Source organism: Numenius arquata, chromosome 9 (assembly GCF_964106895.1).
Source record: "Numenius arquata chromosome 9, bNumArq3.hap1.1, whole genome shotgun sequence".
NCBI lineage: Eukaryota > Metazoa > Chordata > Aves > Charadriiformes > Scolopacidae > Numenius > Numenius arquata.
Genome location: NC_133584.1, coordinates 29,462,815 through 29,489,553, shown reverse-complemented (window position 1 = coordinate 29,489,553; position 26,739 = coordinate 29,462,815). Strand labels below are relative to the sequence as shown.

The following is a 26,739-nucleotide window of genomic DNA, read 5'->3' as shown; positions in this document are numbered from 1 at the left end:
GAAGAGCAAAAAAAAACCCCAGCAAATAACACCATTTTTTTCTCTTCCACTCTTTTTTTCGCTCCAGCCCTCTGTTTTAAAGGAGCAGAGGGGACCCGCTGCTGAACTGCAGCTGGGGGCGGGGAGGGGGGGACAGGGCGCGGCTGGCTGTGGGGGGTGGGGCTCTGCACCCACACGTGTCCTTGGATGGCGATTGCTTGTCCCCCCGTGGGGGATGAGGGGACGGAGAGGGGACCCTCCGCGGGGGGCGGGGTGAAAGGGGGCGGCCGGGGGTCCCACGCAGGTCCCCGGCCGCCCCCTCTCACCCCGCCCCCCGCGGAGGGTCCCCTCGCCGCCCCGCCCATCCACCGCGTTTGCATACCCCGCCCCCCCAGCACCTCCCTCCTGCTGTGCCGTGCACCCATTGGCTGGCCGGCCCCGGGCTATGCAAATCACCCGCGGGGGTGGGGCTGGCGAGGTGGAGGAGTCCGACGCGGAGGGGGAGGCTCGGGGCTGCGGCGGGCACCGGGTTTCGCGCGGCTCCGCCCGCTGTCTCCGAGCTCTGTGCCCGTCCCCGCCGCGCCGCCATGCCGCGGTGGCCGGTGCCGGCGTGAGAGGCAGAGCGGCGGGATTCCCGGCGGTCATGGGGGTCCTGGCGGGCTGGGCCGTCCTGGTGGCCCTGGGCGAGTGGCTCTGGGCGGGTGGCGTGGTGCCTCTGGCGGATTTCTACCCCTTCGGGCCCACCCAGGGCGACGCCGTCACGCGGAAGCAGGACGACGGCGGCTCCGAGCTGCGGCCGCTCTCCGTCCCCTTCCCCTTCTTCGGCGCGGGGCACACCGGCCTCTATGTGAGTACCGGGGGGCAGCGGGGACGGTCTCCCTATGGGCCTTCCATTGACCGTTTTTCCCCTTTATTTCTTGCCTGCTCTTTCCCTTTATTTTTAAAATTACTGTCCCGCTCGGAGGGATCCAAGTGCGTCTGGATTTCCCCGGGGGCCGTCGGGCGGTCCCCGTTTAACTCGGAGCGTCAGAGCAATAACGGTGTGCTGAGGGTGGGGAGGGGTCCGGGACGGCGGTGGAAACATGCTGGACCCCCGGCTCGGTGGGGCCGGGGCTGCCTCGGGCGGCACAATGAGGGCCCTGGCCCCACTGCACAGGGGATGCTGGTCCAGGCGCTCGGCCGCACTGGGGAGCCGCAGGCGTAGCCCTGGCTGGAGCCAGAAATACCCATGCCTCGTGGGACTGGCCACTGCTGTGGGGGTCCCAGCGGCAGGGAGCTGGGCACGGCTGGCGGGTGAGAGCTCCACAGCTCCTGGATGGCTGCCCCTGGATGGTGTCCCTTGCCGGGGAGGAGGTGATGGTGGGGCTCTGGGTGTGATGCAGAATAAACACAGCTGCCCTTTGGGTTGTGCTGCAGCGGGCTTGGCTGGCTGCTCGGCACATCCTGATCCCTCTCCTCCCTGTGCCTGCCAGGATGGCTGGGCCACTGGGACCCCTGCTGACATGCTCCCTTGCAACCGCTGAGACACCCGGAGGGGACGGTGGCCAGAGAGCTCAAGTCACGCCTGGCCCTTCATGTCCCCCGTGGCTGTGGCCATCAGGCAGAGGAGCAGCCACAAGTGCCCAGTTGTCCCCGAGCCTTTTGGGCAGTGCTGCCTCCAAGCACCTGCCCTGCATCCTGGCGTGGGCTTGGTGCTCCCCATGCCAGCTCCCACCTGGCACAGTGAATCCTCTGGCATCCCACTCCCTTCTCTTTTCCCTGGTTTGTTCTGGGCTGACCAACAATCCAGACCCAGTTGGCGGAGAAGAGGGCTGAGCATTGCCTTGGTGCCATCTTGGAGCTGGGCTCATGTACTGCCCCACCACCTCAGCTAAGTGCAGGAGGGGAGGTCATTGGTCCTTGCCAGTGGTTTTTTTTTCCCCCTAATAAAAGTGCCAGCCCTGCCGTTGGGCAGCAGGGACCTGGGCTTGGGGCTTGAGCCGTGGTGGGAGGATAGAAGAGGCTGGGAGAAGCCAGGCAGCACACCTCTGGGCCTCGGAGGGGCTACAGGGGTCAGAGAGCGGTGCGTCCCCCTCCCCTGAACCGAGACCCTCCAGCTCTGTAGGGCCAGCTCACCTGCCCCTGTGTGGCAGGACTAGGTGCTGCTGTCCCAGGGGAGCTGGTGTGGGGCTGGGCTCACCTGGAAACCTCTGTCCTTGAGAGCTGCCTCCAGCCACCCCTTCTCCTTAGCAAAACCCAGCAACAACAATAAAAAAGCCCTTCTTGGCTCCAGCTCTCTCCCATATTGCTTTAATCAGGGGAAGAATGTTTCTCTGTGGACACCGTAGGGTTACGGAGGCTTTGGGAAACAGGAATCCTCTTCCCCTTAGTCACAGCAAGGACTGTCCTGTGTTCACATGGAGGGACTGGGCACCTTCCTCGGGGACTGGGGACCATCAGATGTGGCCATCACAGCCTGGTGTCCCCTCCCATTAGCCTGGATGTGTGGATAGCCAGGGCACAGGCACACTTGGCTTCATTATGGCTCCTGGCGGGACGCTGGCTTCTGGCTCCTTGTCGGCACGCGAGCGTGATAGTGTTGCCTGTCCCTGCCTGCTGCCTGCCGGGACTGTGCTCTCTGCTCGAGAGCCTCCTGCCTGCACCCTTTCCCACCCTGCAGCCCAGGGGCTTGCCAGGCTGGTACTGCTGGAGCTGGCGTTGCGTGCCAGTGAGCTTAGCTGGGGTCTGTGTGCTCCTGCCTGTCCTGCTGTTGCTTGTGGGCAGCGCTGCGGGCAGGGGAGTGGAGCAGCTTGGAGCTGCCTGCCCTGCTGAGGTTGCCACTGCAGTAGGGTCCTGGCAGGGTTTCTTCCCAGGAATTCGAGGGCAAGAGGATTTCCTTTTGATCCCTGACCCCTCACTGACTGCTCAGGCAGCAGTGCAGGTAGCGGCTTTCCTCCTGCTGCATCTCCATTCCAGGAGGCAGTACTCCAGGCAGCAGCATCCACTATCTCCAGCTTCCTTCCCTGGGCTAAGGGCTGCCTCCCCCAGGCATCCCTGGGCCAGGCATCCCAGGACTGTTACTGACCCCGTTAATTAGTGCTGGGGAAGGGCTCAGGACTTGCAGTATCTCGCCCTGGGTGTCTGGCATCCCCCGCTTTAAGGAGCGCAGTCTGCTGAGCCCAAGCCAGCATCAGAGGCTTTACATGGGATGGTGGCACTTGGTCACCTGGGGACCATGAGCCTGTTAGCTCGACAGCTCGTTAGGTCACTTGGAGTGCTGTGCATGCCATTGGGCAGATTGCTGCCTGGCAAGGCTGCCCCCATTCTGTGCTGGTGGCCACCTTGCCAGGAGGGTGGTGGCAATGCCTGGCCCTAGACCCCAGCCCTGCAGGCTTCATGCCAGCTGTAAGAGAGCAGGTAGTGAGCGAAGCACCCCTTGGTGTGAGCTGGCCAAGCGTGCTGGGCGCTGTTTGTTTAAAGCACCGAGGCTGCTGCGGTTTTCTCAGCTGTTCCCCCTTCCCCTGGCCCGGCCGTGGCGGAGAACAGCGCTGGGTTTGTTCAGGCGCTGCCTCCCTACAGCTGCACTCCAGTGGCCGGGATGGGGGGCTATGGGCGCCGGGGCACGTCTCTGCTTCCAAGGGCAGGAAGGGGAAACACTCCAATGTTTGTGGAAAGGTGTGGGGGGGGAGCAGAATAAAGGTGAAATGGAAAGTGCCTCTAAAACACAGATTCCTGCCAGCAGCAGGAATCAACCATGTCCGCCTGTTTCTTTCCCTCCCTCTCTGCAGGTGAACAACAACGGGATCATCTCGTTCCTGAAGGAGGTCTCCCAGTTCACGCCAGTGGCCTTCCCCATCTCGAAGGACCGGCGTGTGGTGGCCGCTTTCTGGGCAGATGTGGATAACCGGCGTGCTGGTGATGTGTATTACCGGGAGAGCACTGAGCAGCCCATCTTAGAGAGAGCGAGCAGGGATATTGTGCGGTATTTCCCTGAGTTCCCAGAGTTTTCCGCTCAGTGGGTCTTCATCGCCACCTGGTACCGAGTCACCTTCTTTGGGGGCAGTTCGTTTTCACCAGTGAGTAGCTGGGGCAAAGCAGCTGTTAGTTTAGGGGTAGGGATTTTTTAGAAGAAGCATCCTGCCAGAGCTTTAGTGCCTTCCACGGCGATAGTTCTCTGGCTGTGTGTGGCATGGAGTCATCAGCAGGCTAAGCCAACCCCGGTGGCTCTGTTGTGATGCCCTGTCGCAACAGAGCAGCACTGGGCCAGTAAAACCAAACCCTCCTCTTTGCCCTGTGTGAAGGCTGCAAGTCACTGGCATCCCCCTTCTTGGGCAGCAGTGGGGTGGTGTTTGCCTGCAGCTGTGTGGAGGAGCTGGTACAGGGTTCAGTGCCTTTCTTCCAGGGGCCTGATAACCACATTTCTCCTCATTTTTCCTGTTCCCCTGGGAGGAGAATCGAGCTGTTCTGCTGGCTAGGGTGCTGGGCTGGGGAATCACAACACCTTAGGGTGAAAAATAATTGAACCCAACTGCCTTTTCTAGCAGAGGAGGACTGGGGCTCAAAGAAACACCCCTTTGCTAGGTCCTCTTTCTGTCGTTTTATTTTCTGACTGGTTTTTGGCTGGCTCGCCTGCCCCGTTCCTGCCCACTCACTGCTTACTTCCCCTCCCTGCTGCAGGTAAACACTTTCCAGATTGTCCTCATCACAGACGGCAAGCTCTCCTTCACCATCTTCAACTATGAGTCCATCACCTGGACCACGGGTATGCACGCCAGCAGTGGGGGGGACTTTGCTGGGCTCGGCGGCATTGCGGCGCAGGTAAGTGGCGAATGTGGCTCCCAGGGTGCCCGGGTAGCACATCTGCTCTGTGAGCTCATGGCCCCTGGTTTGTGTTTTTTTGGACGTGAAAAGTCTCCCTCTGCTTTCTTTTTTTTTTTTTTTTCTTTTTTTTTTTTTAAAGTTCTTACATATCCATGTGTGCTCTGGCTCCTAAAGCTGAGACCATACAGGAGGCTTTGTTATCCCGAAACCACAGGTCTTTGCCTTGGCTGCTGCCTCGTAGTCCCTTTTCTTTCCTAACCTCAGCATTTAAGAGCAGCTGCCGCAGCCAGCACAGCTTTCGCTTGTGTTTTTATTTCATGCTTGTGTGCGTTGTTGTGTTTAAGGGAAAAAAAGCCAACACCCACACCCTCTAGAACCCCAGTACCTGTTCAGATGTGTGAATTTACCAGCAGTTGATCCGTGCTTGGCTCCTTGCCTGCCAGCCTGCAGCAGGCAGAATGCCGCAGGTGGAGAGGAAGCGGATGGGTTTTGAATCCCAGGGGAGGGACTGAGGGGGGCAGGACGGCCTCTTCGCCCCGTTGTGCTGGCCGTCGTCCTGTCGTGTGGACAGGGCTGAGCACTGGCCAGTGGCATGTGGAAGGGGACAGTCAGTCCAAGCAGTGTTGCTGGTGGCACTAAGTGGTGGGTGAGACGAGCCCTCATGTTCCAGCTGCCTTCCCCCATGTGCTAGTGACATCTCTCTACGTTCTGCCCTTGTCCTCCCAGGCAGGTTTTAACGCTGGTGATGGAAAGCGCTACTTCAACATCCCCGGATCTCGCACTGATGACATCGCTGACGTGGAGATGACGACAAATGTGGGTATCCCCGGGCGCTGGGTGTTCAGAATCGATGATGCCCAGGTGCAAGTGGGGGGCTGCAGCAATACAAGTAAGAGGACAGCAGTTAGGTTTATTTAACTCCCAACCCAACCCCACACTGTTCTCCAGCCCCGTCTTTCCCTGCCTCAATCCCCACCTCTGTGGAGTGGAGGAGGTGGCTCGAAGGGCTTGGGGAGGGAGGGGAGGCAGCCACGGGGGGACCATTCTCAGTGTGTGGTGTGGGACGGCACCCATGGGTGCCCCAGGGCTGGGAAAGGGCTGGGAGAGCAAATGGGGAGGGGAAGAAGACTTTTGAGATGAAAAGAGCCTGTGGGGAGCGATGAGGGAGGCTGGGGAGGAGGTGATGGTGCACAGGCAGGGCAGGGCAGGGCACGAGGGGCTGGCACCCTCAGGGGATGCACATATCCATAAGTCTCAGGAGGCTGGGGTGACCCGTGCGAAGGGCTGCTGAGTACCAGCCTCCCTAGCAGGGCTGGGGCGCCAGAACTGGGCCACCCTCCCCATCCTGGTGGTCCTGACACTTCCCCCATGGAGCCCCTGGCCTCCCATTCCTCATCCCCGCTCCCCCCCCTCCCCCCCCCCCCGCCATGTTTTCCCACCTGTGTGTGATCTGTGTGTGTCTTGTGTGACCGGTGGGTTTGCTGTACATGGGTTCTCCTGTCCCCCTTTCCTGCTGCCCCAGGTGATAAGTGAGGGCACTTCCATGTCCCCCTGGCCAGTGGGGCTGACCCTGTGAAGCCTCTCCCCCTTGCACAGGAGGGATAAAACTGCCCTCCTGTCTCAGGGGAGCCCACGAGGAGCAGACCCTGCCCAGCTGTGAGGCAGGCAGCCCCTGTGGGCTCCCTGAGCACCCCAGGGAGCCGGGTGGGCTCAGGGATAGACCTCGGTGCTGGTGTGGCTGGAAGGTGGCGGGTGAGCCCTGCCGGGGTGCAGGCTGACGGGGGTGGCACCACCTGTCCCCACAGCCTCTGTCTGCCTGATGCTTCGGCCCTGCCTGAATGGGGGGAAGTGTATTGAGGACTGCATCACGGGGAACCCCTCCTATACCTGCTCCTGCCTGGCCGGCTTTACCGGGAAGAGGTGCCATGTCGGTGAGTGCTGGCCCTAACCTCCCCCCGCCTTGCCATGGGGATTGGGTCTCACTCCCGGTGTCACCACTGTGTGCTGCCAGTCTGGCTGTCCCTGTCCCTGCCCTGAGCTCCTGCCCTACCTGGGGCTCTGTTTCAGATGTGGATGAGTGTCTCTCCCACCCGTGTCAGAATGGAGCCACCTGCCTCAATGGTGCTGGCAGCTTTAGCTGCCGGTGCCTGCCGGGCTTCAGAGGTGCCAGCTGCGAGACCGGTGAGCATGAGGCTGCCTGATCTTTGCCATGCTTGAAGGGCAGAGACCCCAGGCTTGGGGGACACTCTTGGGAGGGGGGAGCTTTGAGACTGCGGCTTCTGCAGCAGCTGGCTTGAGCAATTTGCAATGGCCAGCTTAGATTTCAGTTTGCTGCAGGCAAAGGAAACTTTGCTCTGGCCGTGAGCCCTTCCTGCTGCTGGCAGCCTGCTCTGCCGAGGGCTTGGCTCACTGCTGCTGCCAGCACTGCTCCCTCAGTGAGAAAAGAAAAGCTGGCGGTTAGTGCTTAAACAGAAGTCTTGGAGACCCTACTTTTGCAGGTGATGCTCTGGTCCTGAGCCCTTTGAAGCCAGCGGGGACTCTCCTAGTCCCTGGCAGGGGCCGTCATGGTCCGTTTCCCCCCACCCCTGGCCTCCACCCCCTGGTGGAATTGCTGCCAAAGCAGCTCCCAGCAAGCCTCTGTGCTGGTGAAGGCAAGCAGGGAGTTGTCTTTTGGGGAAGGGAGGGAGGGAGAAATGCCCAGCACGCGCACTGGCATCCAAGAGGCACAGGGGGATGTAAAGGCTGAGCTGCCTGGGAAGGCTTTGGGAAGAGCCATGGCTGGGAATGTGGCCACCGGCTCCTGCCAGAGGCTATGCTCTCTGTCTGGCCCTGGCATCACCATGTGTGCAGGGGATGTGCTGGTTTTGTGCCTGGGTTGATTCTCCCCCCTCTCTTTTTTTCGGTGTCCCACTGCAGAAGAGTCACCGTGTGAGAACAGGGTGTGCCAGAATGATGGGAGGTGCCAGGCAGTGAACAGGACTGCGACATGCTTGTGCCAGCCAGGGTACATAGGGGCGGACTGCGAGACAGGTAAGTGGCAGGAGCAAGTGCCAGGGGGAGATGGTGACACTTCACACCTTGGCAAAGCTGCCTTCCCACCCTGCTTCACCCCCAGGCATAGTTTTGAGAAGGGAGTCCTCGGCATTGCTGGTGGCACTGATTTTTTTTTTTTTTTTTTTTTTTTTTTTGATTCCCCCCCGCCCCGACCCCGGCTGTTGCCTTCCCCCTCCTGAGCATCATCCAGGATGGGAGGACCTGGGTGAACCAGCAGTGCCCACGCACGGCCTGACCGCCCCTCCCGGCCTCCCCTTGCAGAAGTGAACGAGTGTGAGTCCAGCCCGTGTCTGAACGGCGGGCACTGCGTTGACCTGGTCGATAACTACACCTGTGTGTGCCTGGAGCCCTTCGTGGGACAGCGCTGTGAGAAAGGTGCCTGTGCCCTGGGATGACCCACACCAGGGACTGTGTCCCTGTGCTCCGCTGCCCATCATGGCCCCTCTCCCAGGGCAGGCTCTGCTCATTTCTCACTTGTTTGCTTTCCTTCCCCACCAGACTCATCTTCCTGCGAAGACCGGAGCTGCCAGAACCGGCAGACATGCAACTACATCCGCCCTGGCCGCTACATCTGCACCTGCTCCCCAGGTTATTATGGCAACAACTGCCAGTACGGTGAGTGGAGGGACACCTCGCCCGACCCAGCATGGGAGTCGGTTTTGGGGTAGCTGGGTGGGAAGGGGAAAATGGCTAAAAAGGGGCTGCATCAGCCATAGGCACTGCCAAAAGCAGTGTGTGCAGAGGGGTTGTAGTGCTGCCAGGAGGCAGCTCCTTTCATTGGGGCTGCTTGGCCATGGTGGGGTGTCGGGTGTGAAGCTGGGCTAGACTGGCTCTGTCCTAGCTTCCCTGGGACAGAGGTGTTCCAGCGTCAGGCTGGGATGGCTCTGGCTCAGCCTCCCTCTTCCCCGCAGGTGGGCCCCGTGTGCCCAGTGCCTGCCTCTCCCACCCGTGCCAGAATGCAGGCAGCTGCCTGGAGACAGAGCAGGGCTACATCTGTGAATGCCAGGAGGGCTACACGGGGCAGGACTGTCGAGACAGTGAGTACTGGGGCATCTCTCTGGTATGGTGTCACATCTCTAGGGAGCCCTTGTGCTCCTGAGAGGGAGAAGCAGTAGCCCCAGAGTCCATTCAGGGCTTCTGGACTGAACAGCGGGTCCATCCTGCTTAAGGAGGCTGTGCCTGGGTGTCTGGGGGAGCCTGTGGCTGCCACCCACTGTGAGCTCCTGCCATGGGTGGCATCCAGCAAGGCTACTTGGTTGTCCCAGCCCTGCAAGCAGGAGGGGTCCTGGGAAGCTCTCCTCTCCTCTCTTGCAGAGCTCTTGGAGGGCTGTGAGTGTCGCAACGGCGGCAGTTGTCTGGAGGGGAACGTCACCATCTGTCAGTGCCCGCCTGGGTTTTTTGGTGTCCTCTGTGAATTTGGTGGGTGAAGGCTTCTTGCTCATCGTATTTGTTCCCTCTCTGGGATGCTTGACTCAGGCAGGCCGTGGGCAAGCAAGGAGACACCCTGCCCATGCCTAAGCCTAGCACAGTAGCAGGGGCATGCACTGTATTTGAACCTGGAAATATTGTCCCTTGGGGACAAGGCAACACTGCTTCCTCTTGATCCGTGCCTCTCCCAGCCCCTGGTCCCAGCCCGGCTCCCCTGGGTGGGGAGGGAACCGCAGCTTTTGTGTGCTCCCACTCTGAAGCTTGCTGGGCATCCAGGCTGGCCCTTGCCGTTTGCGCAGTCTGTGGTGTGGGGTACAGAGGGTCCCTCCTGTCTCATCAGACCCTGCAAAGTTAGAAGACCCCTGTTTCTGGCCAGGCAGGCAGCTGGGTGTCCTCCTGCTGCTAGCTGATGGAGGCAGGTGCTGGCCTTGTGTTTGCAGAAGTCACCACCACACCGTGCAACATGAACACGCAGTGCCCAGATGGCGGGTACTGCATGGAATATGGTGGGAGCTACCTCTGCGTCTGCCACACTGACTATGGCACCAACCACAGTAAGTCTCATCTGTGGGGATGTGGGACCAGCACTGGGGAGGGATGCGGCAGGAGCCAGGGCAGTGAACAGGGATACCGGGAGCAGCCCTTGCACTCTTGCTTGTACATCCTCAGTGATACCCCATGTCTGGCTTTGCAGCGATGCCATCCCCCTGCGATTCTGAGCCCTGCCTGAATGGGGGGTCCTGCGAGGTTCACGATGATTCATACACCTGTGAGTGTCCTCGAGGCTTCTTTGGCAAACACTGCGAGAAAGGTACCTGTACAGAGCTCTCTAATGGCCCCAGGACCTGGCAGGGGGTGGGAGAAGAGCTTGAACCCTTGTGGGAGATGAGAAGCTGCTTGCTGAGCTGCAGCTGAAAGTGGGTGCAGGTTATCCCATCCCATTCTGCAGGGTGGAGGTAGGATTGTGGGGCTCCCTTCATGGCCCCTGGCAGTTTACAGCAGCCGATCCAGTTGTGTTTCCTGCACAACACCATCAGTGTTGGAGTTTTTTACATGCCTGAGCTTCCACCAGTTCCCTGACGTTATGTGCCTGTGGCCCTCTGAGGCCCTGACACGTCTGGACAGTGGTGTTGCTGAGCCCAGGGCTGTGAGGCTCAGGTGCGCTCGGCTTTCCCACAGCAAGGGGTTTGGTGGGGTGCTGGTGGGTGACAGTGGCTCTCAGTGTGCCAGCAGCAGTGGGTGACCCCCCCACTCTCGGTGCTCTTTCTTCAGCCAAACCACGGCTCTGCAGCATGGGGCTCTGTCGCAACGGGGGCACCTGCAGGGAGGTGGATGGCGAGTACCACTGCACCTGCCCCTACCGCTTCACCGGCAAGCACTGTGAGATTGGTACGACCCCCTGGTCCCCACCCGGGGAGGAGAGGTGGCAAGTCGTCCTGCTTGCTGCTCAGCTCCTGCCTGCCCTCTGCCCCCAGGTAAGCCTGACCCCTGTGCCTCGGGGCCCTGCCAGAACGGGGGTACCTGCTTCCACTACATTGGCAAGTACAAGTGCGACTGTCCCCTGGGCTACACTGGCCGGCACTGCGAGATCGGTAGGTGTGAGCAGGGCGCGCCAGTGCTGGGGAAGTGTTGGGGCTGCTGGCAGAGCTGACAGCCACAGTGGCAGCAAGTGAACCCTCCCTCACTGCTTGCTTTGAAACCCCTGCCCTGTAATTTGCACCCCGGCTGGAGGGCAGGGCTGCAATGCCAGAAGGGGAAAGAGGATGGCTCTGATTTCTGGGTTCTTCCAGCTCCACAGCAGTTGCTCTTTGCTCCGTTCTTCTTCTAGTGACCTCCCCATGCTTCCCCAGCCCCTGTGAGAATGGTGCTACCTGCAAGGACCTTGATGGGGGCTTCACTTGCACGTGCCCTGTAGGCTATGTAGGGAAGCACTGCCAGTCTGGTAAGGGCCTTGGGCTGCCCCTGCCAGCCAGGGGCTTGGGGCGCCTCTGTGGGCCCCACTCACCCTCAACCCCCATCTCTCCCCAGAGGTTGACTGCGGCATCCCCAGCGAGGTGAAGCATGCCCGGGCCTCTTTCAACTCCACCAAGCTGGGCTCGCTTGCTGAATACCAGTGTGACCTGGGCTACATCCTCAGTCAGCACAACCATCCCCGTGTCTGCCGCTTGCCAGGGGTCTGGAGCGACCCCCCCGAATGCAATGGTGAGGAGTGCTGGGGAGCAGCCAAGCCCTGGGGCACCCTGCCAGCAGGCTGTGGTCACAACTATGGCTTGGTGATCCCAGGATGCATATTGCAGTCCTCTCCTGCCCATGTCTGCAGACAGAGCCCCTGGGGACTCATGTATCTCATCTTGTTTCTCCTCTGCCCGAATGCCTGCAGAGATCGATGAGTGCTGGTCCCAGCCCTGCCTGAATGGTGGACAGTGCAAGGACCGTGTTGCCGAGTTCCTGTGCCTGTGTGAGCCAGGTTACACCGGCCATCACTGCGAGTCGGGTAAGAGACTGTGCCAAGTACACCCGAGGGCTGCTGCAGGCAGCTGTAGTAAACGCTCCCTCACCCCCCCAGCCCCAGGGAAGGACAGTGGGCCCAAACAGTGGACCCCGCAGCCAGAAGCTGGGCTGCCTGTAGTTGTGTGCGCTGGCTTCAGTCTTCTGTCTGTGTGCTCAAATCAGCCTGTAGCAAGGGCTCCTCTCCTGGAGCACCCCTGCCAGCTATGGGATGCGCTGACAGAGATACTGCTCCCATTTGGGTGGAGGAGCAGGTAGGGCTGTGGGACATGTGTGCTACTTGTGTCCCCCCGCTAATGGCTGCTCTGTGGGCATCTCCATCATCAATGGGGCAGTGACTTCTCTGACTTGTGTTAAGCCCATGCAGATAAGCCCTGGATCTTGGGAACTGGGTGGGATGTGCCCTGCATGGTTCCAAAGTTATTGGCCAAGAGAGGGGCGGGAAAGCAGCTTGAGGTCACACATTTTTGGCTGTGCTGTGCTCCCGCTCCCGTGCACACACATGGTTGTGGTTGTGTGTGGGCACTGGTTGAAGGGGGTGATGGGTAGCAGGGGGGCTGGTGCGACTCTGGCAGGTGGCACTAGCCCAGCTTCTCAGGGCCTGGCAGAGAACAGTGGTGGAAGAGGGTGGGAGTTACAGGAGGGGACATGCCAGGCACCCTATGGGACCTCTTCTCACAGGCCCACACTGCCAGCTGTCACCAGGTGTCCCTGTGGGCATGTCCCCATGCCTAGCTCCCACCGCAGCCCCTGTGCAGGGTCAGGCTTGGGGCAGCGGGCTCCCAACAGTCTCGGGAGTGGGGCTGTTTCTGGCTGCTGGGCCTAGGGGTAGTGAGCAATGTGGGGAGTGTCCTTGCCCTGTGGGGGAAGTAATGCCTCTATGAGCCCCCCATCCCCAGTCGCTGTGCTGAGCCGGCACCTCTACTCCCGCCACTCCCCAGATGTCAACGAGTGCCAATCAGAGCCCTGTAAGAACGGCGCGACCTGCCAGGACCTCCTGGGGTCCTTTGCTTGCTACTGTCCTGAGGGCTTTGTGGGGACTCAGTGTGAGACAGGTAGGGACTCGCCCTTCCTGGGGTGGTGGGAGGCTGGACTGTGGGCACCGGGATGTGGCCAGGACCGGTACCAAGCCAGGCAGCTGGTTGCCACCTTGGACACCTTGACCCTGAGCCATCACCCCGGGTGCTCGCTGCCTGTCACACGTCCTTGCCTGTGGTTTTGAGGGCTGAGCTGAAACTGCTTCGGTGGGGTGGGAGCAAGGAACAAGGTGTCCACCGGTGATGGATCCCCTTCCCAAGGCATCCACCCCCTGCCAGGGAATGTGGCCACTGTGGTGGTTGGGTGGGATTCTGAGTCTAGACCAGCTGTGCTGAGCCCCGGGCTGCACGTCCATCCTGCTGTCCTCGGGGGGGGTTGTCGCTGTCGCTTGCCTGCGGGAGCTGGCTGCTGGCAAGCTGGGGCCCCCCTTCACTGCTGGCCTCCTCCCACCTCCAGAAGTGGATGCCTGTGAGTCGGGCCCTTGCCGAAATGGAGGGGAATGCGAGAGCTACGGGGGCTCTTACCTCTGTGTGTGCCCAGAGGGTTTCTTCGGCTACCACTGTGAGACAGGTGAGGTGGGCAGGGCGGCTTGGCGTGGGGTGGCCATTTGGCTGGCCAGCACTGCTAACGCCGCCGGGCCTGGTGCCTCTCCCGCAGCCAGTGACCCGTGCTTCTCCAGCCCCTGTGGGAGCAGAGGCTACTGCCTACCTGGCAATGGCACCCACAGCTGCACCTGCAAAGTCAGCTACACAGGCAAGAGCTGCGAAAAAGGTAAAGGCCCTCAGCAATGGCACCAGGACGTGGCACGGGGCATGGTGCTAGCCTGGCAGCGGCCACCACCTGCAAGGGGCTTGACGCCATCTGAGACCAGCAGCTCTCCTTGAGGCAGGCAGGGCTGGGGCCTCACCTCTGTGGGGGGCAGTCCGGACCCCACTGATGCCATGGGCGGGTGCTGGTGTGCTGAGCTGCTGGTGCTGGGCTCAGCACGAGGATGCTGGGATCAGGTTTCCCTGGCCCCCTGCAGCGACAGCGATCCCTGGGATGCCCTCAGGAGGGGAGACCGAGGCATCCAAGAAAAGCCTCTTGCCACTGGCACCAGCCTCCCCAAGGCCCCTTGCCCTGTCTTGCTGCTGCCCTAGGCCTGGCAGGCAGTGGCAAATGCTTGGCCACTGGTGCTGCCAGGTCGCAGTGGCTGGGAGTGCTCCTGGCTCCTCCTGTGCCTGCCAGGCTGGTGGCGGCTGGTGCCCTCAGGGCCCCTGCCAGGCATGCCAAGGGAGAGAGCAAGGGCCCCATCCTCCATTGCTGCCGCTCTGCCTCTTGCTGCTGCGGTCTGTTCTCTAAAGATTCATGGCGTTACCTCTCCCCTTTGCTTTTGCCCACACCCTGAAGAATTGCTGCCACCAACCTCATTAAAGGTGGAAAGGGTGGAGGACACTGGTGTGTTGATTTCTTGGCACCCACCTGAGGACGCAGCCGCCAGGCAACTCATTGACGGCTACGCCGTGACGTACGTATCCCTCGACGGCTCTTACCGCAGGACAGATTTTGTGGACCGAAGTCGTTCTGCCCACCAATTGCGGGCACTAGCCTCCGGCAGAGCCTACAATATTTCTGTCTTTTCAGTCAAACGCAACGTGAACAACAAGAATGATATCAGCAGGCCCGTCATGCTTACCACGCGCACTAGTGAGTAGTGTCCCCAGGGGGATCGCGGTTGTCAGCACGTGTGGCCCCCACAGGCACCAGGGCTTGTGCCGCCTCCTCCCTGCCGCTGGCTCCAGCCACAGCTCAGGCCTGTGCCAAACCCCAATGGGTTTGATGGTACAGAGCCTAAAATCCAGCTGGGGGCCTTTGGAAAGCAGTCGGTACAGAGACTTGCCGTTCTCTTTGCTGTGAGTAAAAAGGTACCGAATGCCCCGCAGCTCACTGGGCCCATGCCCATGGGCTGGTAAGGGAGCTGGCAGCAGGGACCGCTCTTAGATCCTGTTCATCAGGGCCAGGCTGCGCCCGCCACATCAGTTACGCCTTGTCACTGGGCGTACAGTAGTGCAGGTCCCTCATGCTGCTTGGTTGAGCTGGAGAAGCCCCCGCGCCAGCTAAGCAGTGTGTCTGGGTGATCTCTATTGACAGTGTGCCCTGTGGGCGAGTCACTCCACCGGGCTCAGCAGAGGGGTGCCAGAGTAGCCAGAGGCTGGCAGGGACCTCTGCTCCACAGGCAGAGGGAAGGGGGCACAGTGATGCCTTTGTGGGGGCATGGGCAGGTGGAGCAGCTGTGGTCCTGCTTTCTAGGGCATGCGGATGTAGAAATCAAGAGGATAAAGGAGATTAGACCTAGAAAAACTGCCCTCTTAACAAGAGGGGAATGGTGGTGGGCCACATCCTCCCCCTTCCCTCCCTCCAGCAGGCTGAGACTGAGTGAAGCCAAGGGGAGGAGAAGGCAGGCATGGGCACAGTATGGGACTGTGTCCCCAGCCATGGCATCTCGGGAGGCCTCAAGCCAGGGAGAACTGGGCTCAGGATGGCTGCCTGGGTGTGCAGTGGGCCAGGCGCAGGCACTGCAGCCCCTTTGGAGCTGATGGTGGGGACTTGGGCCAGAGAAGGACAGCCCAAGGGGTGCTATGCGCAGCAGGAGGCCTTGCAGGCAGGCAGACAGATGTGCCTCCCACCTGCCTGCACCTCCAGGGAGGACAGGAGAGCGTGAGTTCGGCAGGGCAGGTAGCACTGAGCTGGTCCTGCTGGGGAAAACAATCCAGAGGGGCAGGCAGGACTCCCCATGTGGGGGTGTGGGGAAGGGATGGGGTTCCCCATGATGACCAGTGGCTGACTGCCATCCTCTCCACTTGCTCTGGCCAGGACCGCGTCCGGTGGAAGGCTTTGAGATCATGAACGTGACGGCCAGTGCCATCACGGTGCAATGGGCTCTCCACCGGCTCAAGCACTCCACTGTCAGTAGGGTGCGTGTCTCCATCCGCCAGCCAGGGGACCTGGCAGACCGCACCGTGGAGCTGAACAGCAGTGTGGCCAAGTACACCTTCCTGTGAGTGGGGCAGCAGGTGGGTGCTGGGCCAGCTGGCCCCCCCCAGGCTGCTCAGCTTACCCCTTCCCACCCTGCCTTCCTCCTCCACAGGGACCTGCAGCCAGGAGAGAGGTACATCATCCATGTCACAACACTGAGCGGCCTGGGGACGGAAGACCACCCCTCAGAGAGTCTGGCAACAGCCCCGTTCCACGTGTGGACAAGTGAGTGGGGTTGCCTTCACACCACTTGCTATTGCAGGGGCCCTGGGGCTTGGCAGGCACAGGGCAGCCATGGCTTGTGGTCAGCAGGAAAGCTGCAGGGAGGGGAAGGTGGGAAAGCCATCAGCCTGTCTGGCCGGCACAGCGGGTAGGAGGCGTGCAGGCAGCCCGTGGGAAGGGCAGGCAAGGCAGCAGTATGTCCTCCCCTGCCAGATATTGTTGACTGCCCAAGACCAGCATGAGCTCAGCCCCATGTGGAGCCTGCACGGGTCTGATTCGTTCCCTGCTGTATGGCAGCTGGAGGGTGAGGGCCAGACCCAGGTGCCAGGGTGCAGTGAGGCTTTGCCTGCCTTGGCAGGGACTCTGCTGAGCACCTCTTCCCAGTGCATTGCTCGGCTGGAGCTGGGCTGCGGGCTGGCTGGGGCATAGCCAGGCAAGCTGGAATCCTGGCATGCTTCTAAGATGGTGTGCGAGCAAGTAGGGCAGTTGCCATTCAAGGATACCAGAGCTGACCCCTTTTCTCCCCACCTCCTGCCTGCCCCAGGGCCTCTCCCTCCTCAAAACCTTACCGCCTCCCGTGTCACCGCCACCTCTGTGTCCATGGCGTGGGAGCAGCCACCTGCTGGCGCTGTGGAGGGGTACATCATCAATGTCACCACCACTCAGAGTGTGAAGAGCCGCTACGTGCCCAACGGGAAGCTTGGGTCCTACATGGTGCGGGACCTGCTCCCTGGGCAGCGGTACCGCCTGTCCGTGACGGCTGTGCAGAACACAGAGCAAGGCCAAGTGCACAGCGAGCCCATCCACCTCTTCGTCACCACCTGTGAGTGCCTTGGCTCGCCACAGCAGGGACGCTGCCAGTTTGCTGCAGCATAAGGGAGGCGATGGGCTAACGGGGAAGTGGGGCAGAAACCAGTTGACTAAGGGAGTAACAAGCCCACAGGGACTTGCTGCCCAAGAACCGGTTGCCTGCAGCAGGCTGTGGGGACAGGACACAGGTCCCCTGCAAAATGGAGGTGGGTGTTGCAGGGTGCCACTTCTGTTAGCGGAGGGCAGATGCAGAGATGCAGCTCAGTGATCCTTCACAGGGACTGGCACTCACAGCCCTAAATGGCAGCCTGGAGATGGGTGGGCCTGGCTGGGAGCCGAGCTGCTGTGCTGATTCACAGCCTGCCTCCTGCTAAGCCTAACCCTTTGGTCTGTAGTGCAGAGGGATGGGGCTCCAGAGAGACGGTGGAGCCCAGCTGGACACCCCCGGGTCTTGCGCAACAGGCTGCCCCCAGCTTTCCTGCCTGAACTCCGCTTGCTAGCAGATCACAACACAGCTGAGGAGCCCTCGCCAGCCCCCAGGTAGGCACTGCTCCAGCACTTTTGGCTCTTCCACCATCACTCAGCCCAAACATCAGGCTGAGCACAGCCCCTTTTCCCAGCTCCTGCGTCTAGGTACGCACATGGTCAAACCATGCTCCTGCTGGGTTGCACCTCTTGCCCGCCACTGGGGTCGTGAGCCAGGCAGGCCCTTGCCCTGTGAGCAGGTCACCCACACTACTCACAGCTGAGCCTATGGGGCTCACGTGGAGCCTGATGCTGCCAGCGAGTGCTTTGTCCACCTGCCCCCAGCCCTAGTGCATGGGGTGGCTGTGGTCTGGGGGACCTGCAGTGCCCTGTACCCTTATGGCTATTCTGTCCCAGGTTCACTGAGCTGGTAGATGGCAGAGGGAGGATCAGCGCCAGGTTCGGCACTGCACTGGGCAAATCCATCACTGTGAAGACACGTAAGTGCTCCACTTGCTTTTCTGCCCCCTCCTGTCACCCAGTGCCATCTTCAGGGTGGCAGCCAGGTAGGCTGCTGGGGGAAGCTATAGAGGAGGGGAAGAGCCCTCTCGCCTTTCCCTGGGCAAATACCTGCCCTGCTTGCTAGACCCCTGCCCAGGGAGAGGGGTGATGCACAGCCAGTCAGGGAACCCAGAGAGGGATATTGCTGATGGGGGGCAATGCTGGGTGCAGCGTGGGCTGGACTTCTCCCTTGCCAGTACCAGCAGGAGCCCAGATAGCGACTCTGCAGCTCTCCAGTGCAGCCCCTGCATGGCCAGCAGCCTGAGCCCCGACTGTCAAGCACAGCCTCACATTCAAGGAAGGCACCTGGGCAAAAAGCCCCTTGCTAGCCCAGGACCAGCCCTCCATTTGCCATCCCTGGAACACCAGGGATATAAGTGCCAGCCCAAGATACCCTACCAGACCTGGGAACCCCATGCCATGGGGTTGGGAAGGGGCCTCACACACCTGACAGAAGCCCTGGGCTTGCTGCACATGCTGTATGTCCCACAGCCCTCCAGGAAGGGTGAGGCAGTCCCCCTAATTCAAAGGGTGCCACCTTGGCTAAACCACTTGCTTCAGGCCTCACTAGCCGCCTGATACTGCAGGCAGGCTGGATCCCATTGGAGGGGGCTGCCTTTGGGTCTGGCCCTGGCTGGAGGCGACATTTGACCCTCTCTTTGCCCAGAGCCAGAGGCACCAGTGAAGCTGGAGAATGTGGAGGTGTCCATCCAGGGCAGTCTGGCACTGCAGCTGCACAAGACAAAGAGCAAAAGTAAGTCCACGGGGAGAGAGATGAGCAGCAGGAACCCAGCCACTCAACACCAGCCTGCTCTCCTTGTTGCCAGGAGGCATGCAAGAGCCACAGTGTGGGCTCCTGCCAGCTGCCCCATCCCTGCTCATAGCTCTTTCCAGGAGCACCCTGGCACACCGGTGGAGCACCCTGAGGCTGGGCTGCATTGTGGCCCTGGGGTTTGACAGTTGTACTTGTTTTGCAGGTGAGGGGCAGAACTGCTCTACAAACCCCTGTAGGAACGGAGGTATCTGCTCCAGGGATAGCAAGTCTTACCACTGTGACTGCCGCCCAGGATTCAAGGGCCGGCTCTGCGAGCTGGGTGAGTGCCATGCTGCTTCAAGAGAGCCAGACTCCCTCCTGCAGGTGGATGGCATGTGCACAGCCTGGCCAGCCACAGGTCCCCCAGGTCACCAAGCACACCTTGTCAGCACCCGGCTCCTCCTGGCTGAGGGAGCTCCTGCCATGCCCAGGCTCTGCTAGAGAGGGCTGTGCTGTGCCAACAGTGGAGAGAAGGGCCAGTCTCTGCTCGTGGCAGTTTGGGCAGATCTGGTAGCACAGGTCTGCTCCCCGCTTCTGGCCGAGCCCTCTGCCTCCACCAGGCAGCCTGGCAAGCCAGGCTCCTGCCCTGCCCACATAGTTATCTGGGCACTGCAGGGCTGGGGGCTCTGCCTCTCCTGGGGGGGTCAGCTCTGTTGAGCCCAGCCTCCCAGAACAGCAGAGGGGAATCCAGGGGGGCCTCGCTGGCCCCCTGCCACAGAGTACAGGCAGGCAGGGCCAGAGACAGGCTTGTTGATAGCTCCCCTCTCCTGTTCCCCAAGCAGCCTGCAAGAAGGTGCCACACTCGTGCACACGGCTGTACTCGGAAACCAAGTCATTCCCTGTGTGGCAAGGAGGCACCTGCCACTACCTGTGAGTACTGCCTGTGGGTTGTGCTCCCCCCTTGCCCTTGTGCTCAGAGCCGGGGACATCTCCCTGCAGCTCAGCTCTGGGGAAGGGGAGAGCGAGCACAAGGCCATCTTGGACCCCGTCTGGCAGCTGCCCTCTCCCCAGCGCAAGCTCAGCAGCCTTGTGTGCCCTCGAGCCCCCAGGGCTGCCCCGCCAGCTGCGTTTCAGGGCAGGGTGTTGCTGAAATGACAGCCCTGTAGCGGTGTTACCCACCTACATGGCAGCAAGGTTGGATTTGGTGTCCTTGACCCCCCCCGCCAGCTCAGTTCCTAGCTGCCTCTCCATCTGCAAGCAGAGGGCTGGGGCCAGCCCTGCTGCAATGTCAGGGTGTGGGCTGGGGGGGGCTCTCTGGTCTGCCCCTTGATGCCCCCCAGCCTTCCTGTGATGGAGGTACAAGGGCCTGGGTGTGTGGGGTCAGCCCTCAAGCATAGCAGATTCAGCCCTGTTCCTACCAAGGCCGGCTACGTAGCCTGGAAGGAAATGGGGAAACCCCCTGGCTTCCCCCTCACACTCATAAAAGCAGAGCTGCCCCTGTTTTCCTAACAACTCGCCCCTCTGCTGTATGTGCAGGTACAGGAGAGTCTACAAGGTACACCAGGATGTCTGCTACAAGGAGAACTGCGAGAGTACCGGTTCCAAGAAAACAACCAGGTATAGCTTACCAGCAGCACACAGAGTACGCCAGCCTTCCTGTGGCCCGGGACGGGAGAATGCAGCTGGCTGGTGTCACTCGGCATGGCACAGGGGTGCCTACGTTGGGGGTGGACTGGGAGAGGGGTGCAGGCATCCCGTGAATAACAGAGTGCGAGGCTGAGGCCAGCTGTGTGCCCTCCCTGCATGTGACAGCCCAGAAGCTGCAGGGCAGGGCTGATGGTGCTCTCTTCCCTTTCAGAAAATCAAGCAACAGTCACACACTGAAGAAGCCATAGAGTAAGTACCTGTTCCAGGCCCTCCTCAGCCACAGGCAGGTGTAGCTCCTGCCTGTGGTGGCCTGCAACCCTGCACAGGGAACTGGGGGGAAAGGTGGAGGTCATACCACGGTCCAGGCTCATGCTATCATGTCAAGGGACTGTGAGGGCTCTCCAGCTGCTGCACTGGTTGGGCTTGGGCACGCAGCTGAAGATTCCTGATTGTGGCCAGGGTGGAGGAGCAGAAGGCAATGCCCTGCTTCCCTGTGGGTTTGCAGCCCGATGAACAAGAGGCTCTTGTGCAGAAAGGGCCTGGGCACTGCCTGCCTGTGCAAGGCAAAGGCTGGGGCAGGTCCCTTTCTCCCAGCCTGAGATGGGCATGGAGTGGGAAGAGGGAGCTGCGGGGCTTTTGGAGGGCTCTGCACCCTAGCTCATTCTTCTCCTGCTCCTTCACAGGGTTCAAAGTAGTAGAAGCTTTGTCTTTCCACATCTAAGGGCTTTTGAAATACCAGGAAGATAGATCTGCTCACTGGGTTGAACACAGCAGGGGAACCTTCCTGCCTGGAGTCAGCCTCTCCCTCTTCTTCAGCCCATTAGGGATATGCAGCCGGATCGGCACGCCAAGCAGTGCTCCCTTCCTTCTGCTGGACCAGCACTGCCTTCGCTCTGGCTTGCCTTATGCTGGCCACCTCTTTGCCCCCGAGGAGCTGAGCGGCAGTGTACCACAGCGACTGGCTGGCTGCCCCCTGTCCCCGAGGGGACCAGCCCCGCTCGGCCCCCCCAGCCGCTCTGCATGAATGCTGGGCTCCCAGCTCTCTGCCAACAGCATCTGCACCAACCTGTTTTCATAACCCAAAGTTATAAATCACCAGTAATTCCCAAAATAAAAGTTTAATGCAGACCAAAAAGCCTTAGCTATCACCTGAAACGTGGCCCACAAAAATCTGGTTGGAGGAGACCTTCCCTATATAGATGAGTTAGAAATGGTGAGCAGCTCCCCTGAGCAGCAGGGCGAGTGGAGGCAGGTCCCTCTCTCCTCTGTTCTAGCAGGGGAAACTGAGGCAGCTTCTACTGCCTGCCTTTTTTTCTTTGCTTTGTAAACAATCCCTAGTTTTAACCAAATTTCAAGTTCAGAAAACAATAGAGCACCTAGAAAGAATTTAAAAAGTGATCTGTAGGGTGAAGTTTGTCAGCTGAGGTGTAACGCTGCGCTTGTTCTGATGCTAATCATCTCCAAGCCACTACAGGGCACGGTGTGGGTTCAGCGACGAAGTGAGCTCCGTTTGCCATCCCCCTGAGCTGCTCACAGCATTGGTGTTCCCCGTGGCACCAGTCCATGCTGTGATGCCAGCGCTGTGTTGTTTGCAGAAGAGAGGACTAGTGCGCAGCTGCTGCCCTATCGGCTGTGGCGGGGGGGGCAGGAAAAAGTATAGCTTAGAAGTGTTCCTAGTTTTTGTGAGTTTGTATGACAACATTAGTTAAACATAGATTTGTGTATTAAACTACACAGTGTATATTATAAATTAATACATACTGGAGATATATTATAGTTATGGTATAGAGTATTATTTCCCCAGCAGTGTGGGGGGCAGCACTCCCCTCCTGCTGCTGTTGCAGGGTGCTTTGTTCAGCCACAAGTGTCGAGCTGCAGCCTCGAAGATGCTCTTGGAGCGGAACAGGCCCAGGAGTTTTGGCACTCCTGGCGCCACCCTCTCCCTCCTGGGTGCAGGGAAGAGTGCTAGGCCTGCAGCAGTGACAATGTAAAGCCACGACCCAACCACCTGGCCAGCATGATGCTCCCCTCCTGCACAGGCTCTAGCTCTGCTCCCGGAATCAGAACTGGAGATGGACATGCCTCGTTCTCTTCCAAGGCTGCCAGATCCTGCTCTAGCCCTACTGCTGCAAGGCGAGTACGGGAGCCCTGCCTCCCCAGGGCATATGACGAAGCCAGCCCTTGCCTGGGAAAGCCAGCACAACCTCTGCTATCCATGGGGCAGGGGGAGGTTTGGGGCCGTGGTCAAAACGTTTGCACCCCTGCCTTGACAGCCAAGAGACCAGCGCCAACACGGCCTGCAAATGTGGAGGTAGTCCTGCTATGGGACAGTCCCATTTCAGTGCTGCCATGGGGCCTGTCCCAGCAGCAATGGGAAGCATGGTCCCTGCTGTGAGCCAGTGCAGTAGCTTGTTGCCTCCTGCCCCCCCCCCCCCCGGCCAGCAAGATATGTAACACAGCCAGAAGGTTTTAACCTAGCCTTGGAAATAAATTAGTTATTTTGGTCTGTTTGTCTTTGTTTGTTTGTTTTAAATAAAAACACTTTATGGAAACTGGATTTTTTTTTTGAAGTAGCTAGTCAATGAGGAGGAATGAAGGTTATTGTTCAATTCTGATATATGGGATTTATTGCTGCCCATTGGTAGGGCCTTGCAGCCACCCCAGCTCCTGTGTGTGTAGGGTGGGGACCCCGAACACCCAGGACTGCAGTGGGGGCAGGGAGTATGCCAGCATGCACACTCTGGAGCCACTCTGGAGCCATTCTGGAGCCTCACCTCTTCACTCCCGGGCTATTTGGCCATTCTGGGAGCCTCACCTCTTCACTCCCGGGCTATTTTACTTCCTTCACTCTCAGTCTTCATCTTCCTCTGTGTACAGTGCATCCCTGTCGTCCTCCTCCTCCTCTTCTTCCTCCTCTCGAGCCAGTAGCTTCTTGAAGACCTCGTACTCCTCCGGGGTGGCATGGGCCAGGCTGGCCAGGAAGTCCTTCTCAGGGAGGTGAAGGATGTCCCTTAGTTTGGGGTTACTGCTTTGGGTCTGGCCTTTGTGCGGGGTCTGGTAGAGCCCCCGGCGCTCCAGGAAGATGTGCCGGTTCCTGAGCTCGGCAAAGGGCGTTCGGAAAAGACGGGCCCTCACCATCTCCTTCTGCCGGACTCCCATCCTGAAGTAGGCGTACTGCGGGCGGGACAGACTGTTTCCCGCACAGCCTCGCCCCGAGCTTTCCGCTCCCCGCCGCGGCCGGGCCCCCTCACCTGGAAGTGGTGGTGGAGGCGGCGCGGCTCCTCCAGCAGCACGGCGGGGCAGGTCCCCAGCACCTCCCTCAGCTGCTCGGCCGTGAAGAGGCACTGCTCCCGCAGCAGCCGCACCGCTGCCGCCATCTTCCTCCGGGGTAAGGTGAAGAGCTGGGGGCAGCGGCTCACCGCCCGGCCCAGCTGACCTGCGGGCAGCGGGGTGAGCGGGCCGGGAGGGGTCTCACACACACACACACACCCCCCCACGCCGCGGCCCCGCCGCCATACCTCCGTTCAGCCCCAGGCGCCGCAGCTCCTCGGCGCGCTCCCGCAGCCGCTCCGTCTGCATCCGCAGCAGCGCCGGGCTGCGCTCCAGCAAGCCCAGGGCGGCCTCGGCGCTCAGACCCAGCAGCAACAGCTGCGCCGCCGCCGCCTTCCGCCGCATCGGACCCAGCCGGGGCTGCAGCCCCAGTAGCTGCCGGGCCTGCTCCTCGCTGAAGCCCATGGCCCGCAGCCCCGCCTCCTCCCCGCAGCCGCGGCGGGGGCCCAGCCCGGGCGCGGCGGGGAGGCCGCGAGGCACCGCCGCCCAGCCCGCCGCGGCCGCTCGCCCGCAGCCGCGCAGCAGCCGCCCCGCCATCGCCCGGCCGCCGCGGGGAGGAGCCGGCGGGGCCCCGCTCCGCCCCCGCCGCGGGGCCGCAGCGCTGGGGAGGAGAGGGGCGCGTGGGGGGCCGTGACGGACGTCATCTACCCGGAGTTGTGCAAAGCGTTTGACACTGTTCCGGGTGACATCCTGCTCTTTAAACTGGAGAGACATGGATTTGACAGATGGACCACTCAGTGGATCAGGAACTGGCTGGATGGCCGCACTCAAAGGGTTGCGGTCAATGGTTCAATGTCCAAGTGGAAGCCAGTGACGAGTGGTGTTCCTCAGGGCTCAGTACCAGGACCAGTGCCATTTAACATCTTTGTCAATGACATGGACAGTGGGATAGAGTGCACCCTCAGCAAGTTTGCCGATGACACCACACTGTGTGGTGTGGTCGACATGCTGGAGGGAAGGGATGGCATCCAGAGGGATCTGGACAGGCTGGAGAGGTGGGGCTGTGTGAACCTCATGAAGTTCAACCAAGCCAAGTGCAGGGTCCTGCACATGGGTCATAGCAATCCCAAGCACAAATACAGGTTCGGTGGAGAACAGATTGAGAGCAGCTGCGAGGAGGAATTGGGGGTGCTGGTGGATAAGAAGCACAACGTGCGCTGGCAGCCCAGAACGCGAAATGCACCCTGGGCTGCATCCCCAGCAGCATGGCCAGCAGGGTGAGGAAGGGGATTCTGCCCCTCTGCTCTGGGGAGATTCCACCCCCCACCCCACTCCCCCACCCCCCAGTGCTGCCTCCAGCTCTGGGGCCACCAACAGCAGAAGGACATGGACCTGTTGGAGCGAGGCCAGAGGAGGCCATAAAGATGCTGGGAGGGCTGGAGCCCCTCTGCTGTGAGGACAGGCTGAGAGAGTTGGGGGGTTCAGCCTGGAGAAGAGGAGGCTCCGGGGAGACCTTAGAGCCCCTCCCAGTCCCTAAAGGGGCTCCAGGAAAGCTGGGGAGGGACTCTTGATGAGGGAGGGGAGGCATAGGAGGAGGAGGAAGGGTTTGACACTGAAAGAGGGGAGATTGAGATGAGATCTGGGGAAGAACTTCTTTGCTGTGAGGGTGGTGAGAGCCTGGCCCAGGTTGCCCAGAGAAGCTGTGGCTGCCCCATCCCTGGAGGGGTTCAAGGCCAGGTTGGATGGGGCTTGGAGCAACCTGGTCTGGTGGGAGGTGTCCCTGCCCAGGGCAGGGGGTGGGACTGGGTGGTCTTTAAGGTCCCTTCCAACCCAAACCATTCTGATTATATTATAATATGGAGAGTGTCGGAAGCTGGATTCAGGGAGCTGATCTTTAATATTTTAGGTGGCTTTACTGGATTCACTTGTCCAGAGATTCTGTCTGACAACAGCGGGCATGAGAACTGCCCCATTTCCCCTCATATCTTCCAAGAAGTCTAACTCTGGTTGCGCTGCACACTGAAATGATCTTATTACCTATGCCTCAGTATTGTGAATTGGTTAAAATTCTCTTTATTGCATCTCGGTTTTCTTTCCAGTATTTTTGTCTCACTATGCTCAAGGCCTAGTTTCCTGGATATAGAGGACTCTAACCAAAAAAAAAAAAAAGGGGGGGAGAAAAAAAAAACCCTACACAATGCAATTCTGTGCCGTTTTTGAGGCCTCTTTGGAGTTTGTGTGCACAAACAACAGGCAGAGGACAATCAACCGAGACAAAGGTTCATTCACTTTTCAGAAAGACAGAAACTACATATAAAAAGTCAAAACAGCCAATAAAAATGTATTCTTAGTTATGAACAATTTAAACAAGCTCTCGAAATCTTTATTTCACACCATTAAAGCACATCCCGTGTAAGAATAATTACAAATGCTTATTAGGAAGGAGCTTTTCTAGAGGAACTGTGCCCAGGCAGAGTAGCTCAAGGCTGCCCTGCCAATCGCGTGGTGCTGACCAAAAGAGAAGTAGTCGCACTCTTTCTTCAGAGAGAAGCACAATTAATTCCTGCTGGCTCTCAAGTGGCGGTACACGTCCTGCGGTAAGGGAAGTATGGTTCCACAGGGTGGGGCCTGTGCTGCGGAGAGGGAGGGCAGCGATGCCTCAGACCTCAGCCCAGGCACTCCCATAGCCACTGCTTCTTCCCAGCAGGGATCTGCACGCTCAGTTGGGAGCATTCAAGCATGGCTCCCTCTCCACGCAAGGAGCTGGGAGCCTGCCCCCTTGTGCGCACTTGCCAGGACTGTTTCTGAATCTGCTGCTTTCTAGGGAGAATGATAAAGAGTGAGGGGTGAACCACAGGTCTTGCTGGTCAATGGGCGTATCTTCAAACTAAGCACTTTTGGATTAGTAGCAGGTGACCTTCAGATGACAAGTACCTTGCTAACCACTGCTCAGTCTCATAAATCATTCCTGTATGCTTGGGGGGCCTCAGGTGGAGGAGAAAGCCCTCAGAACAGCATCTCACCTGTCTCAGCAGAGATGTATACCTCTTCCCAGATATAATCACCCAGGTTCACAGGCTGCTTCAGCCAACGATCCTCTGTTAACATGGCTAGAGTCGTGCGTTGCTCTGGAACAGGATGCAAAAGCCCAGCGATGAGATCCATGAGACCTGGGGAGAGAGAGGAGT

The 26,739-nt window shown here is 60.0% G+C and overlaps 2 protein-coding genes across 2 annotated transcripts; one reads left to right on the top strand and one right to left on the bottom strand.

Annotated features, from left to right (window-relative positions):
• The first annotated feature begins 622 nt into the window (after positions 1-622).
• Positions 623-22,837, top strand: SNED1 (sushi, nidogen and EGF like domains 1). The gene is made up of 33 exons (XM_074153176.1): positions 623-826; positions 3,747-4,034; positions 4,636-4,776; positions 5,506-5,668; positions 6,585-6,710; positions 6,847-6,960; positions 7,696-7,809; positions 8,095-8,208; positions 8,332-8,448; positions 8,745-8,870; positions 9,148-9,252; positions 9,702-9,815; positions 9,956-10,072; positions 10,534-10,650; positions 10,737-10,853; positions 11,090-11,203; positions 11,290-11,463; positions 11,642-11,755; positions 12,711-12,824; positions 13,264-13,377; positions 13,465-13,578; positions 14,197-14,493; positions 15,661-15,844; positions 15,935-16,047; positions 16,589-16,867; positions 17,250-17,394; positions 17,737-17,819; positions 18,548-18,634; positions 18,858-18,974; positions 19,477-19,564; positions 20,171-20,251; positions 20,493-20,530; positions 20,965-22,837. The coding sequence occupies exons 1-32, from the start codon at positions 623-625 to the stop codon at positions 20,527-20,529; spliced, it is 4,332 nt and encodes a 1,443-aa protein (XP_074009277.1). The 3' UTR covers position 20,530; positions 20,965-22,837.
• Positions 22,838-22,887: 50 nt separating this feature from the next.
• MTERF4 (mitochondrial transcription termination factor 4) lies at positions 22,888-24,148 on the bottom strand. Its single transcript, XM_074153175.1, has 3 exons — positions 23,800-24,148; positions 23,533-23,717; positions 22,888-23,455 (listed from the first exon to the last, which is right to left on the bottom strand). Exons 1-3 carry the CDS (start codon positions 24,146-24,148, stop codon positions 23,132-23,134), a joined length of 858 nt encoding a protein of 285 aa, XP_074009276.1. The 3' UTR covers positions 22,888-23,131.
• Between the last annotated feature and the right edge of the window lie 2,591 nt (positions 24,149-26,739).

What these genes read in the sequence shown, in the direction of transcription:
- SNED1 (XM_074153176.1), top strand. Translation starts at nt 623, where the DNA reads ATGGGGGTCCTGGCGGGCTGGGCCGTCCTGGTGGCCCTGGGCGAGTGG. An exon ending in TCGGCGGCATTGCGGCGCAG is followed by an intron (nt 4,777 to 5,505) that starts GTAAGTGGCGAA and finishes TTGTCCTCCCAG; the next exon opens with GCAGGTTTTAACGCTGGTGA. An exon ending in GGGGGGCTGCAGCAATACAA is followed by an intron (nt 5,669 to 6,584) that starts GTAAGAGGACAG and finishes CTGTCCCCACAG; the next exon opens with CCTCTGTCTGCCTGATGCTT.
- MTERF4 (XM_074153175.1), bottom strand. Translation starts at nt 24,148, where the DNA reads ATGGCGGGGCGGCTGCTGCGCGGCTGCGGGCGAGCGGCCGCGGCGGGC. An exon ending in GCGCCTGGGGCTGAACGGAG is followed by an intron (nt 23,718 to 23,799) that starts GTATGGCGGCGG and finishes CGCTGCCCGCAG; the next exon opens with GTCAGCTGGGCCGGGCGGTG. An exon ending in GCCTCCACCACCACTTCCAG is followed by an intron (nt 23,456 to 23,532) that starts GTGAGGGGGCCC and finishes TCCCGCCCGCAG; the next exon opens with TACGCCTACTTCAGGATGGG.